The sequence below is a fragment of the Ranitomeya imitator genome, chromosome 5, assembly GCF_032444005.1.
Source record: "Ranitomeya imitator isolate aRanImi1 chromosome 5, aRanImi1.pri, whole genome shotgun sequence".
Taxonomy (NCBI): domain Eukaryota; kingdom Metazoa; phylum Chordata; class Amphibia; order Anura; family Dendrobatidae; genus Ranitomeya; species Ranitomeya imitator.
The window spans coordinates 17356320-17373336 of record NC_091286.1 but is presented as its reverse complement, the minus strand read 5'-3'; the positions used below and the strand labels follow the sequence as shown (position 1 = coordinate 17373336).

Here is a 17017-nt window from a genome sequence, read left to right as displayed (position 1 = left end):
AAGAGCTTTATAAGGATGTCAGGGACAAGATCATAGACCTGCACAAAGCTGGAATGGGCGATAAAACCATAAGTAAGACACTGGGTGAGAAAGAGACAACTGTTGGTGCAATAGTAAGAAAATGGAAGAAATGCAAAATGACTGTCAGTCGACATCGATCTGGGGCACCATGCAAAATCTCACCTTGTGGGGTATCCTTGATCATGAGGAAGGTGAGAGATCAGCCTAAAACTACACTGGAGAAACTTGTTAATGATCTCAAGGCAGCTGGGACCACAGTCACCAAGAAAACCATTGGTAACACATTACACCGTAAAGGTTTAAAATTCTGCAGACTGTTCCTAATGAAGAAAGAACAAGGCTGGAAAAGCTTCTGAAAACCTTCCACGCGGCTGCCAATCAAAAACATGGAATTAATGTCAACGCAAATAAAATTAAGTGGTCTTTAGCAAGAAGATGGGAGCTGAAAAAAAAAATAAAAAAAATCCTGCAGTGCCCGCAAGGTCCCCTTGTCCAAGAAGGCACATGTGCGGCCCGTCTGAAGTTTGCCAATGAACACCTGGATGATTCTGTGAGTGATTGGGGGAAGCTGCTGTGGTCAGATGAGACAAAAATTGAGGTCTTTGGCATTAACTCAACTCGCCGTGTTTGGAGGAAGAGAAATGCTGCCTATGACACAAAGAACACCGTCCCCACTGTGAAGCATGGAGGTGGAAATATTATGATTTGGGGGTGTTTCTCTGCTAAGGGCACAGGACTACGTCACCTCATCAATAGGAGAATGGATGGAGCCATGTATCGTAAAATCCTGAGTGACAACCTCCTTCCCTCCGCCAGGACAATAAAAATGGGTTGTCGGCGGCTGAGTCTTCCAGCAAGACAATGACCCAAAACATACAGCCAAGGTAACAAAGGAGTGGCTCAAAAAACAAGCACATTAAGGTCATGGAGTGGCCTAGCCAGTCTCTAGACCTTAATCCCATAGAAAACTTATGGAGGGAGTTGAAGCTCCGAGTTGCCAAGCGACAGCCTCAAATCCTTAATGATTTAGAGATGATCTGCAAAGAGGATGGACCTAAATTCCTCCTGACATGTGCGCAAACCTCATCATCAACTACAGAAAACGTCTGACTGCTGTGCTTGCCAACAAGGGTTGTACCACCAAGTATTAAGTCTTGTTTGCCAGAGGGATCAAATACTTATTTCTCACTGCAAAATGCAAATACATGTATATAATTTATACAATGTTATTTTCTGGATTCTATTTTTGATATTCTATTTCTCAATGTTAAAATTAGCCGACCCTTAAAATTATAGGCTGTTCATGTCTTTGTCAGTCGGCAAACGTACAAAATCAGCAAGGGATCAAATACTCATTTCATTCAGTGTAAAACCCAGCGGTAAAGTGCACAGTAAAGTGGGGCGAAGATAGGAGGCCCATGTCCTTTCATAGGTTACTATACAGCTGCGTTATGATGATGACCGCTGGATCAGCCCTAAAGCAGGAAATACTGAGAGAGTGCAGCTCTGAAGTTCACATAATTGTGAATGCAGCTCTGGAGTAAATGTAATGCCGCCTACTTACTGGCACGTAAATTGGAGCTTGGGGAGGAGAAACAAAAATGGGTTCCAGTTAATAGAAAAAGTGTATTGGGAAAGTCTCGTGCTTTTCATCCTAAACTGATGAAGGTGTCGGGACGGCAGCAACACCATTATCCAAGCACTTACTGAGCCCTCCATGCTGCCCGCTGACATTAGCCTAAGGGTTTAGTTACTTTCACACATCAGGTTTTTTGTTTCAGGCTAAATCTGGCGAATGTTGGAAAAACTGGATCCGGCGCAGATTGTGAAAAACTGATGCGACGGATCCATTTTTTTTTTTTTTGACGGATCCGGCTAGCCTATCTAGATTATTGTATAAAAAAAAAAAAATAGAGCATGCTCAGTTTAAGAAACCGGATCAGGCCGCCAGATTCGCCATTCTCTGCATCCGGCACCCATTCTAGCAAACAGCCGGAAGCGTCGGATCCGGCGCTTCAGGCTTTTTCGCCGGAGACAAAAAAATGACAGGAGATTAGGGTTTTCATTGAAGTCACTGAGATGACGTCTTCTGACGCTCCTCATTTTTACAAAGGTGCAATAGTTGAAACAATTGATTTATCAGGACCTGGTCCAGCGACCACCAGACCGGACCTGTGAGCCTCCTCTTCTGTAGCTCAGTGACACCATCGCTGTGGTACAATGCACAGGTAAAGCTGGAGAAGCGGCAGCTAGAAGACTTGCAGGGCTCTGGTCCAGCGGCCACAAACTACTGACGCAGCTGCCGGCCCAGGGGCTTTCAAATTATTTGGTCTGTGCTTTATAAGACGGCAAAACAGACTTTTGACAAAAGTGACAGCAACCAATACGATCGGTCTGAGATTCTTAAACCCCCTCAAAGCGTACAGTTCCCTTCCTCTTATCACCACATTTGGGTGGGATTCCTATGGCAGCTGGGAGGATAACAGACCACCAGACAGTGTAATCTTAACTCTTTCAACGGCCATGCATTATTAAAAGATCAAAAATCTCAAGAATGTTAAAATTTAAAAAAATTTACTTTTATTTAAAAAAAACAAAAAAAAAACAAAACAACTTTTCATTAACTTTCACAAAAAAATCTGCAATCATAACGACACACAGTAAAACGATAACTGATGGTAAGCAGAGGGAAAAGCCAACTACATCAGACAGACACCTGAAAAATATTAACTTATAAGAACCGATAAAGACCATACACCCCAAAACACCACCGATAAGGACTTTAACAAAAAAAGAAACACTTGTAACGTAAAAGATAAAGCGGTGTCTCTCTGAATGCTGTGACACAAACTACTTCTCCCCCCCCCCCCCCCGCCCCCTAAAAAAACACTTTTTTTTTTTTTTATTATGGACTAAAGCATAAAACGTTAAATACAAAACAAAAACCACATTAGACTTGGTTGAACAGTATTTGTACCAATCAGTTACAAAAATTAATGAAACATAAAATTTCCATAAGAATCACAAAAAGAATGGTGGAATTTTTTTCCTCCCATTCCAAAAAAAAAAATAAAAATGTATTAATGGGAAGAAGCCATCATGTCTAGAAAGGCCATTTACCTGCAGCGATAGAGAATCTACAGGTAAAGAGTGCGGCAGTCCGGCATTGTTGCCTTACTGGAGAAGCAGATACAGAGAAAATTAACTTATAACCTCCCTGTGGCCGCTTGTTTCCAGTAATCAGGGCGGTGCAGAGAGCGAAGCACCTCACTATACTGTGTGCACCACCATAATCATTCCCCAGGACTTAGCTTGCCATGCGCACATACTCTCTGCAGACCAGACTGTCAGAGCCCCAGGGAGTGATTACAGCCGCGCACACAGTATGGGGAGACATCGCTCTCTGCACCACGGGTAATGAGCAGCTGTAGGGAGGAAATAAAAGGTAATTCTTCTCTTTGTAGCTGCTGCTCCAGTAAGGCAGGCACGATTTTTAAGGCCACATACCTGCAGATTAGCCCTATATCTGCAGGAAAAGGTTCTGATCAGTTCCCATTAAGGAAAGTCAAATAATTCAAAAAGATTACAAAAAACAAACAAAAATGTGTATATGGTACTGTGCAAGAGTTAGTCAGGTAAGAAAAATGCTGCAAGAGAAGAAATCTTTAATAAAAAAAATAGAAGCGAAAAGAGAAATGAAAATCCCATCAGTATCTGGTAACCGCCCGTCGCCCAGTAACCGTCCGTCACCCGGTAACCGTCCGTCACCCAGTAACCGCCCCCGTCGTCCGGTAATCGCTTGTGGCCTGGTAACCGCGCGTGGCCTCCCGTCGTCGGGTAACCGCGCATCGCCTCCCGTCGTCCGGTAACCGCCCGTCGCCTCCTGTTGGCCGGCAACTGCCCGTCGTCTCCCATTGTCCGGCAACCGCCCGTCGCCTCCATCTTCTTTATCTGGTGACCGTCCGTTGCTTCCATCATCAGTATCTTGTCACCACCCGTCGCCTCCATCACTTCTTCTAGTCACTTGTACACAAGTTATGGAGGATCTCAGCAGGAGTTGATGCCAAACATCTTGGAGACCTGACCCCAGATCTCCTGTGCATGAGGCTTGTGCGGATCCTTCTGTGATCCCAGACAGATGGGATGATGAGAGATCAGGGATCTGTGGGGCCGGATCATCACCCCCAGGACTCCTCGCTCTTAAGGACATTGACTGGAGGTTTGGCAGTCTTGTCCGGCTCCTGCCGAGTTCCTTCAGAAACTGTGCACAAGTGACCGAGAAGAAGTGATGGAGGCGACGGATGGTCAAGAGATACTGACAGGATTAATATTTCTTTTTTGTTCATTTTGTTAATAAATAAACCATTACCTTCTAATTCTGGAAGCATTTTTACTTTGCAGCATTTATTCCACAGTAAAGCAGTTAGGTGGAAAAAATGTAAAAAGGTTAAAATGAAACATTTTAAAAAAAAAACTCTTGTGATCTTTAATGACATTGGTATAAGGCAGCTATGAAGAAGAGGTGCCCTCTATATCCAGGTCTTCATATATTTACTGCTCTGACATACTTTACACTGCAGAGCCACGACCCAATGCCTCGTCCTTCATATTCAAAGTCCAGCTCTTCTCCTGCAAGATACAATGACGAAGACACCAATGAGCTAAAATAACCCAAAAATAATATTTATACTGGAGGTCGTCGTCACCTGAGGTCTATTATATATAATATGTGGCACACATTGGGGGCAGGGGGACAGAGGAGGCATTACATGTGTTGCCTGTTTGGTGGTGGCATTTCTTTTTTAACTCCTCTAGGTCGGGTGATGAGTGATGAGGGGCAGGATCATACTACTGAACTTTAGGCTTCCCTGATATTGTGTCACATCTGGGTTTATGTAAACTCCGTAGCTCTGATGCACGACGGACATCACATTATTTATCACACGTCTGCTCAGACTAATACAATCTACAGTATTCATAAGAGCACCAAAAAAGTACACGAGGAAGAAGCAGCGCTGCCGGATCAGTCACTGCAATGGTGTGTGTTAATGCAAATCCGAAACACAGCAGATGTTGTCCTGGGACGTTCACTTCTGAATGGAAATGACGACTTTGGTTCGGCAGATAACTGCCAGGACATATGCACGATCGATGGGTATTGTGCACGGATCCTGGCAAATATTTGCTGACGCACTGTTATCAGTGTCACTCACATCATTTTGTGGACATGTGCGGCACTGGACAACAAGTATGAAGGGGGTTCCAAATGAAGACTCATCTAAAATAACAATCTGATAGCATTTCTTCTCCGCAGATTCAGCGCCAGTCCGTTGCTTTAACTACGGTCTCTGTGTGTTGAATGCAGAGGTCACGTTGTGTCGACAGCTCATATCACTGAGCTCAGCAGCTTTGCTAATGCAGACGACAAGCTGCTGAGCTCAGCGACTGGCTGCAGCTGTGATGTCCGTGCTACAGTCTAAACACAGAGACAAGAGCGGAGAGCAGGCGTTGGATGTCGAGAAACAGAATGAGAGTACTAGCTGATATATTTTTGGTAACCGCTATTTTTTGTGGACTTTTTTTTTTTTTAATGGAAAATTCACTTTAACTGGATCTTGCACAATTTGTAACAAACAATGATAAATGTCCTCAGCCGTTGAAATGCGCTAGATTCACTGGATAATTACCTTCTCTATCAAAGAATCCCTGGAGCGCCTTTTTAGGGTTTCCAGAGTAAAGCGCTTCCCTCTCTGCCTGATATTCCATGGCGATGGGGTTCACGTCATTCTCTTCCTCCACCGCGTCCTCCCCTGCAAAGTGGGGGAAAAAAAACAACAACACAATATTAATATATTTTTAGTATCAATTTCTAATCCAACTCCGAATCTCTGCTTGTAGTCAGTGAATGGAAACATTCCACCCACCATGATCCAATACATGTCACAGCTGAGCTGACAAGGCTTCTCATTCACAAAGCTGTTCCCATTCACTAACCGCAAGCAGCCACTGAAGGACATGAACGCCAACATGTAGAACATGGATAGAAGACCCCATAAATATCATATACTGATGGGATCTGCTATAAGAAATGTCACGTCCACAGTCGGACAAAAACTGAATGTGACGTTCTGGCTCACCCATCCCCCACGTGCAGCCAGCCTCATCCGCCCCTCCGCGCTCCTTTCTCCCCTTCACTTCTCCTTCCTCCTCGGGGTTGTCTTCTTCATCTGAATCATCTCCCAGCATCCTCTTCTGCAGACTTTCTTTCTGCCGCCGAGCTTCTTTGATCTCTGTTACTGTCAGCTCGGACTCAGCTTCTTGATCTTCATCTGGACCCTAAAAAAAACAAAAAAAAAACAAACAAATCAATCAGATCTCGCCCATTAAACCTGCACCACAGAGGGTAAATATTTTCCAAAATTCAACAAAAGGCAGAAGCCAAGTCCCAGGACAGCTGCAGAAAAGACTCTTGGTTGCATTTTACCCCATTAAAGGCATTATGGAAAAATAATAACTGAGTGGGGACATGACAGTGTTGTATCTGAGACATTTGCTCTCCCTGTCCCGATGTCAATGCGGCTGGAGGCTGCGCTGAAGGACACGATGGAAACTCTAGACAGAAATTCGATCAATCATGTCTCTGGACAGTGACCGGCTGCCAGGCAGAGCGGAGGACATTGGGCGACAACTGTCTGGAGTGTTTCATACTCCCTCTGGCCTCTGCTCTCATCATACCGGAGCAGTGTGAAGCGCTGCGCTCCACACCCCTCCATGGTAATACTCCTAAATATCCCGTTCATCACATCTTCTGATGTCACCCACCCCCATAATATTAAATGTAGCCCCGAGCTCCCACAATGACTAAAGACCCTGCCATGGTGGTTTGTTACATATTATTGAGCAGAAAATGTATCAATCTGCAGCCCAGGAGCTCACAGAGGATTCCGCAGAGGTGATACAATTGTAGCACGAAATCAGCTGAGACGCTGGACACAAAATAAAAAAAACAGCAAGCTGAGATCTTGTCAGAACTTAACAGACCTGCAGGATGAAGAGTCTGGTGCTTCCGCCAAATTTCAGCACGTGCCCCACCCGGATGCGACAGTAGGTCTTGGGTTGGATCCGCTGCTTATTGATGAAGGTCCCATGGGTGCTGCCCAGGTCAAACACATAGAACCCACGTCCCTGATCCGGCTCCATCCCCGGGACCGAGCGGTATTGTAAGACTGCATGGTACCGTGAAACAGAAGGATGTTCAAGAGACACGTGGCAAGTAGGCAGCCTGCCGAAAACAGTCCAGCTAGAGCCATTCAAGCTTTTGGTTGACAGGATGCTGCCGCCCTTCAGGACTTCCAAGCTGTAAACGGCCTCGGGCCACCCGGACCAGGTAGGCTCCCGATAGGGAATGGCAGGGCTGGATTGGTAGGCATCAGAGGGAAGCCGGGCGCTGAGATCCGGGGCCGTTTCCCTGCTGATGGAGTGAATGGTGGAGCTGCTGGGTTTGTCAAGTTGGTCCAAGGCCTTTTCATTCCAGCTGGACCTGATAGGAGCGATGGGCTTCTTAAAGGACCCTGCCCCCTCAGTGGAGCTCTCCAGGGTGTCGACCCTGGACCCATTTTCCCCATTATTTGATTCTGCAAGGGGTTGTTTAGGGGGATCCTTGGCCCCAGCATCCCAGGATTCCGGTGAGCTAACATCATGGGGCCTCGCATTGCAGGTCCTGGCAGCATAGGTCCCCTTAGGCCTACTGGACCCGGTAAGCCGTTGGTCTGGTGAATAGGCCCGGGCATCATTGGAGATCGCATGGGCCCCATCCCTGGAATCCCCAGGTTCCTCATTGCTGCTGGTGATGGCGCCAGGATTCCCGGTCCCCTTATTGGTGGTTGCACTGGCCCCCTTGGAGGACCTTTGAGGGAAGGAGGTCTTATCAGTCTGGGGCTCCTCACTTGAGCTTGTGCCGATCCCCGTAGAGACCCTGGCAGTGAGGATGGTCTCTTCAGTCCGGAGCCCCTCACTGGAGACTGTACCGGTCCCCGTAGAGAACCTGGGAGCGAAGGAGGTTTCATCAGACCGGGGCCCCTCACTGGAGATTGTGTTGGGCCCCTCGGTAGACCTGGGAGCGAGGGAGGTCTCATCAGTCCGGAGCCCCTCACTGGAGACTGTACCGGTCCCCGTAGAGAACCTGGGAGCGAGGGAGGTCTCATCAGTCCGGGGCCCCTCACTGGAGACTGTACCGGTCCCCGTAGAGAACCTGGGAGCGAGGGAGGTCTCATCAGTCCGGGGCCCCTCACTGGAGATTGTGTTGGGCCCCTCGGTAGACCTGAGAGCGAGGGAGGTCTCATCAGTCCGGGGCCCCTCACTGGAGATTGTTTCGGGCCTCTTGGAGGACCTGGGAGTGAAGGCGTCCTCATCAGTCCGGGCATCGGGCCCCTCACCGGAGGTTGCATCAGTCCCCGTAGAGTAGGACCCGGAAGCCCTGATGGTCTCATCAACCCTGGCCCTGGGCCCCTCAATGCGCCGGGCCCCGGGATCCCCATACCCCTTCCCAGTCCTGGCCCCGGAATCCTGGGGCCCCTCAGAGATGCTGGTACCGGATCCCTCATCAATGCAGGCCCTGGGATTCCTGGCCCCCTCAGCATCCTGAGCCCCGGGGGTCTCATCATTCCAGATCCAGGAATCCCTGGCCCCCTCATCGCCCTGGGTCCCGCCATTGCCATGGCAGGTGGCCTCATTCCCGCCAATGGGCTCCGGATCCCCGGCCTCCAGGGACCCGGGATCACAGGGCCGCTCCCCATCATGGGGGGACAGCTGAGCGGCCTCCATATATCCAGCGCCACTTTCACAGCCTCTGATATTCGTACACAACGCGGTCGGGTCACGGGAAGCAGCCAAAGTGAGCGCACCGGAAACGAAGGAGCCTCTTCCGGTCACATGACGGCGCCAAGAGATTACATCACTTCCGGCGCGACTGACTTTGTTGCTAGGTAGAATATTGTTGTTATGGCAACGGAATTCCAGGCGGAAGTGCCCAGAATGGAGCTGCCTCACTTCACCTAGACTTAGAAAATCTCACCTAGTGATCCAGCCGTGGATGTTTCTACATTGGGGGCTGATTATTACTTTCTGGTGGTTTTGTTACCTTGTGCTGGGAGGCAGCCATGCATAGCCGTAGAGAGCCACAAGGAGAATGGTCCCTACAGATCATGTCCTACCAGGCCTGACTTATTGGCCACAGACGCTCCACATGCAGTATGACCGGCGTTGTAGTGTAGTCTCTACAAGCTTCATCTCTGCATGCGACACGGAACATGCGCTATGGCGTTATCGGCCTACGAGACGCTACGTGTGCCCGATACAGAGAGTAACAGTGGACAGGCACCGACACCACACGATCTATGGACCCAGACTGGCCGTACGCAGCGTCCACAGGAACGTGGCATCCGGGCGCCAGCTGCGGGCAACGAGACCCCAGAATCCACAACTGCGCCGCGCCATTTCTGTATCTCCCACAGGAACATGGCATCCGGGCGCCAGCTGCGGGCAACGAGACCCCAGAATCCACAACTGCGCCGCGCCATTTCTGTATCTCCCACAGGAACATGGCATCCGGGCGCCAGCTGCGGGCAACGAAACCCCAGAATCCACAACTGTGCCAAGCCGTCTCTATCTCCCACAGGAACATGGCATCCAGGCGCCAGCTGCAGGCAACGAGACCCCAGAATCCACAACTGCGCCGAGCCGTCTCCGTATCTCCCACAGGAACATGGCATCCGGGCGCCAGCTGCGGGCAACGAGACCCCAGAATCCACAACTGCGCCGAGCCGTCTCCGTATCTCCCACAGGAACATGGCATCCGGGCGCCAGCTGCGGGCAACGAGACCCCAGAATCCACAACTGCGCCGAGCCGTCTCCGTATCTCCCACAGGAACATGGCATCCGGGCGCCAGCTGTGGGCAACGAGACCCCAGAATCCACAACTGCGCCGAGCCATCTCTGTATCTCCCACAGGAACGTGGCATCCGGGCGCCAGCTGCGGGCAACAAGACCCCAGAATCCACAACTGTGCCAAGCCGTCTCTATCTCCCACAGGAACATGGCATCCAGGCGCCAGCTGCAGGCAACGAGACCCCAGAATCCACAGCTGTGCCGAGCCGTCTCTATCTCCCACAGGAACATGGCATCCGGGCGCCAGCTGTGGGCAACGAGACCCCAGAATCCACAGCTGCGCCAAGCCGTCTCTGTATCTCCCACAGGAACATGGCATCCGGGCGCCAGCTGCGGGCAATGAGACCCCAGAATCCACAACTGCGCCAAGCCGTCTCTGTATCTCCCACAGGAACATGGCATCCGGGCGCCAGCTGCGGGCAACGAGACCCCAGAATCCACAGCTGCGCCAAGCCATCTCTGTATCTCCCACAGGAACATGGCATCCGGGCGCCAGCTGCGGGCAACGAGACCCCAGAATCCACAACTGCGCCGAGCCGTCTCCGTATCTCCCACAGGAACATGGCATCCGGGCGCCAGCTGTGGGCAACGAGACCCCAGAATCCACAACTGCGCCGAGCTATCTCTGTATCTCCCACAGGAACGTGGCATCCGGGCGCCAGCTGCGGGCAACGAGACCCCAGAATCCACAACTGTGCCAAGCCGTCTCTATCTCCCACAGGAACATGGCATCCAGGCGCCAGCTGCAGGCAACGAGACCCCAGAATCCACAGCTGTGCCGAGCCGTCTCTATCTCCCACAGGAACATGGCATCCGGGCGCCAGCTGTGGGCAACGAGACCCCAGAATCCACAGCTGTGCCAAGCCGTCTCCGTATCTCCCACAGGAACATGGCATCCGGGCGCCAGCTGTGGGCAACGAGACCCCAGAATCCACAACTGCGCCGAGCCATCTCTGTATCTCCCACAGGAACGTGGCATCCGGGCGCCAGCTGCGGGCAACAAGACCCCAGAATCCACAACTGTGCCAAGCCGTCTCTATCTCCCACAGGAACATGGCATCCAGGCGCCAGCTGCAGGCAACGAGACCCCAGAATCCACAGCTGTGCCGAGCCGTCTCTATCTCCCACAGGAACATGGCATCCGGGCACCAGCTGTGGGCAACGAGACCCCAGAATCCACAGCTGTGCCAAGCCGTCTCCGTATCTCCCACAGGAACATGGCATCCGGGCACCAGCTGCGGGCAACGAGACCCCAGAATCCTCAGCTGTGCCGAGCCGTCTCCGTATCTCCCACAGGAACATGGCATCCGGGCGCCAGCTGCGGGCAACGAAACCCCAGAATCCACAGCTGCGCCAAGCCGTCTCTGTATCTCCCACAGGAACATGGCATCCGGGCGCCAGCTGCGGGCAATGAGACCCCAGAATCCACAACTGCGCCAAGCCGTCTCTGTATCTCCCACAGGAACATGGCATCCGGGCGCCAGCTGCGGGCAACGAGACCCCAGAATCCACAGCTGCGCCAAGCCATCTCTGTATCTCCCACAGGAACATGGCATCCGGGCGCCAGCTGCGGGCAACGAGACCCCAGAATCCACAGTTGCGCCAAGCCGTCTCTGTATCTCCCACAGGAACATGGCATCCGGGCGCCAGCTGCGGGCAACGAGACCCCAGAATCCACAGCTGCGCCAAGCCGTCTCTGTATCTCCCACAGGAACATGGCATCCGGGCGCCAGCTGCGGGCAATGAGACCCCAGAATCCACAACTGCGCCAAGCCGTCTCTGTATCTCCCACAGGAACATGGCATCCGGGCGCCAGCTGCGGGCAACGAGACCCCAGAATCTACAGCTGCGCCAAGCCATCTCTGTATCTCCCACAGGTACATGGCATCCGGGCGCCAGCTGCGGGCAACGAGACCCCAGAATCCACAACTGCGCCAAGCCGTCTCCGTATCTCCCACAGGAACATGGCATCCGGGCGCCGCCGTATTCATTCTGCAGGCAGCGATGGTGCGAGTAGAGACGTTGGAACCAGAATCTCTGAATAGCGCAGGCTCAGTGCAGCCACTTAGATTTGGGTGGCTGTAAGGCTACGTGCACACGTTGCGGATTTTGATGCGGTTCCGCAGCGTTTTCGGATGCGTGGAATTGCATCAAATCCGCACTGTAGTGCACAACCAATGTTAGTCAATGTGAAATTGACATTTGGTGTGCACATGCTGCGGAATAAAAATGCGCTGATTTGCAGCGTTTTATTTTCTGCATCATATCAATTCGTTTTGCTGATCTGCAGCATTTCTGCACCCATTGACTACCATTGTGTCAGGGCAATCCGCAGCAAAACCGCAGGTGTAAAAAAGATCTGCGGATTTGCTGCAGATCTGCCTGCAATAAACTCTCCAGATCGGGAGGAGGAAGCGTGTGTGGGCGGAGAAGATGTGCATGTCTGTGTGCGGGTGATTGTGTGTTGTGGGGATCTGTATGTAGGCAGGCATCGTCTGATGCGACTACTAGTCCCATCTGGCTATGCCTGCTACAGTGACAGCTAGCCGGATGATGGGACAGTAGTAGTCCCATCATCCGGCTACTGTGTTCAAGTGTAAAAAACCCACATACACACATATGCAGTACATACACATAGACATACAGTACATACAACATGCAGTATATACTCGCCAATCACCTAGTTCCCGACTCCCTCGATCACCTGTAAAAACAACAGTATACTCCCTGGACCAATGCAATCCATGTAACAATGAGTGTCCCACGACGATCTCCCGTGGAGAGCTGTCACATCGGCAGATGCGATCGCTCCCCAGGGGCTCCGGTGATACAGTGACAGGAGATAATATTCTGCACTGTATCCCTCCGCCTCTGTGAGTACAGAGTTCATACTGTCACTTGCGGCACCGCTGCGTGAGAAAATTCTCACAGCAGTGCTGTAAAGTGAGAGGCCATTGAACCCTCAGTGATAACACTGCAGGAGCCATTGTTTCCTGTCAGTGTGTCACTGGCCCTGTAGAGCGGTCACATCACCTGATATGACTGCTCTATAGGGGAGATCGTCGTGGGACACTCGTTATTGAATGGACTATGTCGGACTAGGGAGTATTTGTGTTGGTTTATTCTTTTTTTTTTGCAGGAGATTGAGGGCATCACATGGATTGGCTGAACAATAAAGATGGCAAAACTGTGTTGTGTTTTATCTCATTAAAATACGGTACTTTATTCTGCATGTGTGTTTTTATTTAACCCTTTAACATCTATAGGATTAGTACCGGATAGGTCTCTTATTGACACATCTCCATTATTAAGCCAGCTTGATGTCACCTTACAATGCAAAGGTGGCATCAATCCCCAATTATTACCCCATATGCCACCGCTACAGGGCAGTGGGAAGAGAGGCTGTGTCGGACTTGGGGCATCTTACAGATGCGCCATTTCTGGGGCGGCTGCGGGCAGGTATTTGTAGCCGGGGGGGGGGGGGGGGGAAGGAGGCAATATCCATGGTCCCTTCCTAGGCTATACATATCAGCTGTCTGCATAACCTTTACTGGCTATTATAGGGGGACCCCACGTATTGTTTTTTGGGGGGTCCCCCTATTTTAATAGCCAGTAAAGGCTAAATATATAGCTGCAGGCTGATATTCGTAGCCTAGGAAGATCCATGGGTATTAACCCCTTCCCAGGCTATGAACATCGGCCCCCTAATCGCTGGCTTTCCCTCTCTGGCGCACAAAATTGCGCAGGAGCCCATGACTTTTTTTTCAAATTTTTCTTTTAAGCAGATATTGCGCATGTATTTATATGCATCTGAACGCTCCAGTCTGAGTGCCGGCGGCAGTTCCGGGTATTCAGGTGCGAGACTCGTGCAAGTTTCTCGCATGTGTGACCCCGGCCAACGCAGATTTTGTGTGTGAGTGTGTCTTTGCTTAACTCTTTATGCACCATTTTATTATGTTTATTACTAAACATCGTGCTTGGTATTATCTATCTATAGATCTATCCATCTATTATCTATCTATAGATCTATCCATCTATTATCTATAGATCCATCTATCGATCTATTATCTATCTTTCTGTGTGTGTAAACGTTATTCTTCAATGGAGTATGTAAATGAGGAGGTTGGACAAGAAATGACATCACAATTCTTTTTTTTTTGTGCTAAATAATAGATCTTTATTTAGCTTAAAAAATGCATACAAATCCGCATAAAAAAAACCACATGAAAATCCGCATCAAAAACGCATCAAATCCAGGCAGATTTTTACCTGCGTTTTCTGCCAAGAGGTGCAGAAAATTCCACAGGCAAATCTGCAACGTGTGGGTGGGCCATTTATATGGATACACCTAAATAAAATGGGAATGGTTGGTGATATCAACTTTCTGTTTGTGGCACATTAATATATGGGAGGGGGTGGTGACCATGGCGGCCATATTGAAGTCGGCCATTTTGGATCCAACTTTATTTTTTTCAACAGGAAGAGGGTCATGTGACACATCAATCTTATTGAGAATTTCACAACAAAAACAATGGTGTGCTTGGTTTTAACGTAACTTTATTCTTTCATGAGTTATTTGCAAGTTTATGACCACTTATAAAATGTGTTCAAAGTGCTGCCCATTGTGTCGGATTGTCAATGCAACCCTCTTCTCCCACTCTTGACACACTGATAGCAACACCACAGAAGAAATGCGAGCACAGGCTTCCAGTATCCATTGTATCAGATGCTGCACATCTCATATCTCCACAGCATAGACAATTGCCTTCAGATGACCCCCAAAGATAAAAGTCTAAGGGGGTCAGATCGGGAGACCTTGGTGGCCATTCAGCTGGCCCACGATGACCAATCCACTTTCCAGGAAACTGTTCACGTAGGAATGCTCGGACCTGACACCCAAGATGGTGCACCACCACATTATGGGTGCAACTACGTGACCCAACATAGGAAAATTGGATGCTGAGCTCCACTGCAAACAGAGGATGATAGGAAATACCTCGCTCTGTGCAAAGGAAGCTACACACCAAAGTATCGAATGAAAACAGTGATTTTAAGTATTTTAACAAAACCAACATTTCAACTCCTCAATGACGATATTTTCAAGCTTGAAAGTTGAAATATTACAAACAGCCTGATCAATGTTCCAAAACACTTGGCACTTTCCCTAACAAATACAACTGGTATACTATGCACGCATTGATCAAGCCTTTCGGTGCCCTGGACCTCATTATATGAGTGGAACTATGAGTCACAGCACGTGAGGTTGTGTCCATCGACATCGGAGCACACCGCCTTGTACAGTCCGACTCAACGTGCCTTCCAGCGTCTTCATTTTTGCATCCAGGAAGTGTTTAGCGCATACCCTTTGATTGACGGGTCTCTACGTGCATTGTCAGATTAGATAAGCAGTGACTTGGTGAGTCAACAAAGTCTAGGTTATAACACACACTATGCATTAGCGACAACCAGATTATCTACCCTGCACTTACTCTACATGCTTTGAGACTCTAATTTTTTTATTTGGGGCATCACCAGCATATGATAGCCTGCTGCTTAATGTGGACAGTTACCTATGGACTAAGTTGTGGTTCTTTATGTTTGCTCTAGCAATATTCCATTCCTCTGTTATACCACCAGGGGTGTAACTATAATAGGTGAAGGGGCTGCAATCATGCCCAATCATGGAGAATAGAGGGGGCAAAAGGACCCTTGAAGAGCCATTGCTATTAAAGATTTGTGTTATTTGTTGGCCTTGTTGGAGATTCTGCATTGGGGCCCATAAACTGCAAGGTTTGCCACTCTATACCACTTTGTGATTATGTCTGAATGATGTCTGGATATGCTGCTCGATAGTTTTGAGAAATTATCTGGATAGGTAATTTGAATATTGTAACACCAATTCCGGCGTCCTTGAATGGTGCCTCTCCCTCCTCTCGGCAAGGACGCTGACATACCACTCCAGCCGCTCTGCTGTGTGTTCTTGCTTTGCTGTGGCCTCCTGCACCCCTGGACCTGCGCATGGCTCCCCGCTTCCTAAAGGGGCAGCACGTGCACTCTTGAAGTGCCCCCAGCCAATAGCTGGGAGGCAAAGGCACGCTCCCCTGTAGGGAGGTGCCTGAGCAATGCTTCCCCTTTGGTTAGTGTTGGTCCAACTAGTCAGTTGTCAGGTCCTTGTCACTGTACTAGTTTACCGTGTTGTCTAAACCAGAACCTGTTCCTGTTACTCATGTTGTCTGAACCTGAAACTGCTCAGGCGGTACCTGAGACTGAAACTGCTCCAGCGGAACCTGAAACCGCTCGGCGGTACCTGAACCAGCACCAGTGTCCATCCTGTCTCGTGACCCAGAATCCATGTCCGAACAGGTTCAGACATCTAGCCTAGCTGTGATTCTGAATCCTGTCCTGCTAGTGACTCCGAGTCTGTGACTGCGATCTTCACCCTCAGGGTCAGCTGCCGCAGTACTGGGGACTGCCCTTGGAGTGGTACCTGGCAGCTACCTTTAGCTCAAGCCTACCTCCACCATCAGGAGCTTTAGTGAAAACTAGGTAGCCGCTTAGACACTGCCCCTTCAGGGTAAGCCCATCCCTTGCTGCAGTGGGTCTACGATCCTCATGCTTGACAGTTTGCTCAGGCCATGGACCCCTCTGGTCCCAATACCCCTTTGCTCTTGGAGTTGTACCATGAGATGACCCAATAAAGATAAGATTCTGTCCTATCTGTGGACAATGGATATCTTTAGATGCCCTGACTTTGACTGCTTCATCCACTCCAGCCCAAGTTGAAGCAAACTCAGCAGTGAGTAATCAGCCTGCAACTTAGCCCTCTGTGGTCCTCATCTGTCTGCTCCAACATGTTACGGTGGGGATCCCAAGCAGTGCCATGGTTTTCTTAACCAGTGCCCACAGCACTATGAAATGTTGGCCCATCGGTTTCCCGCTTATCAGGCTAAAGTGGGATTCCTGAAATCCCACCTAGCAGAAGAGGCCCTAGTGGAGTGGCTCAACCCCTTGAACAAGAGAGGAGATAGTGTGACCTCAGATTTGCAGGCCT

At 49.8% G+C, this 17017-nt stretch overlaps 1 protein-coding gene across 1 annotated transcript in view; it reads right to left on the bottom strand.

Annotated features, from left to right (window-relative positions):
• The window catches only part of SLC4A1AP (solute carrier family 4 member 1 adaptor protein), a 65309-nt gene extending 56361 nt beyond the window's left edge, over positions 1 to 8948 (bottom strand). Inside the window, exons 1-4 of the mRNA XM_069768337.1 lie at positions 7063 to 8948; positions 6159 to 6357; positions 5709 to 5831; positions 4590 to 4650 (exon numbers count right to left, since the gene is read on the bottom strand). Of these exons, the coding sequence (XP_069624438.1) occupies positions 4590 to 4650; positions 5709 to 5831; positions 6159 to 6357; positions 7063 to 8844 (2165 nt within the window). The 5' untranslated portion in view covers positions 8845 to 8948. The remainder of the gene's footprint in view (positions 1 to 4589; positions 4651 to 5708; positions 5832 to 6158; positions 6358 to 7062) is intronic.
• Positions 8949 to 17017: the final 8069 nt, after the last annotated feature.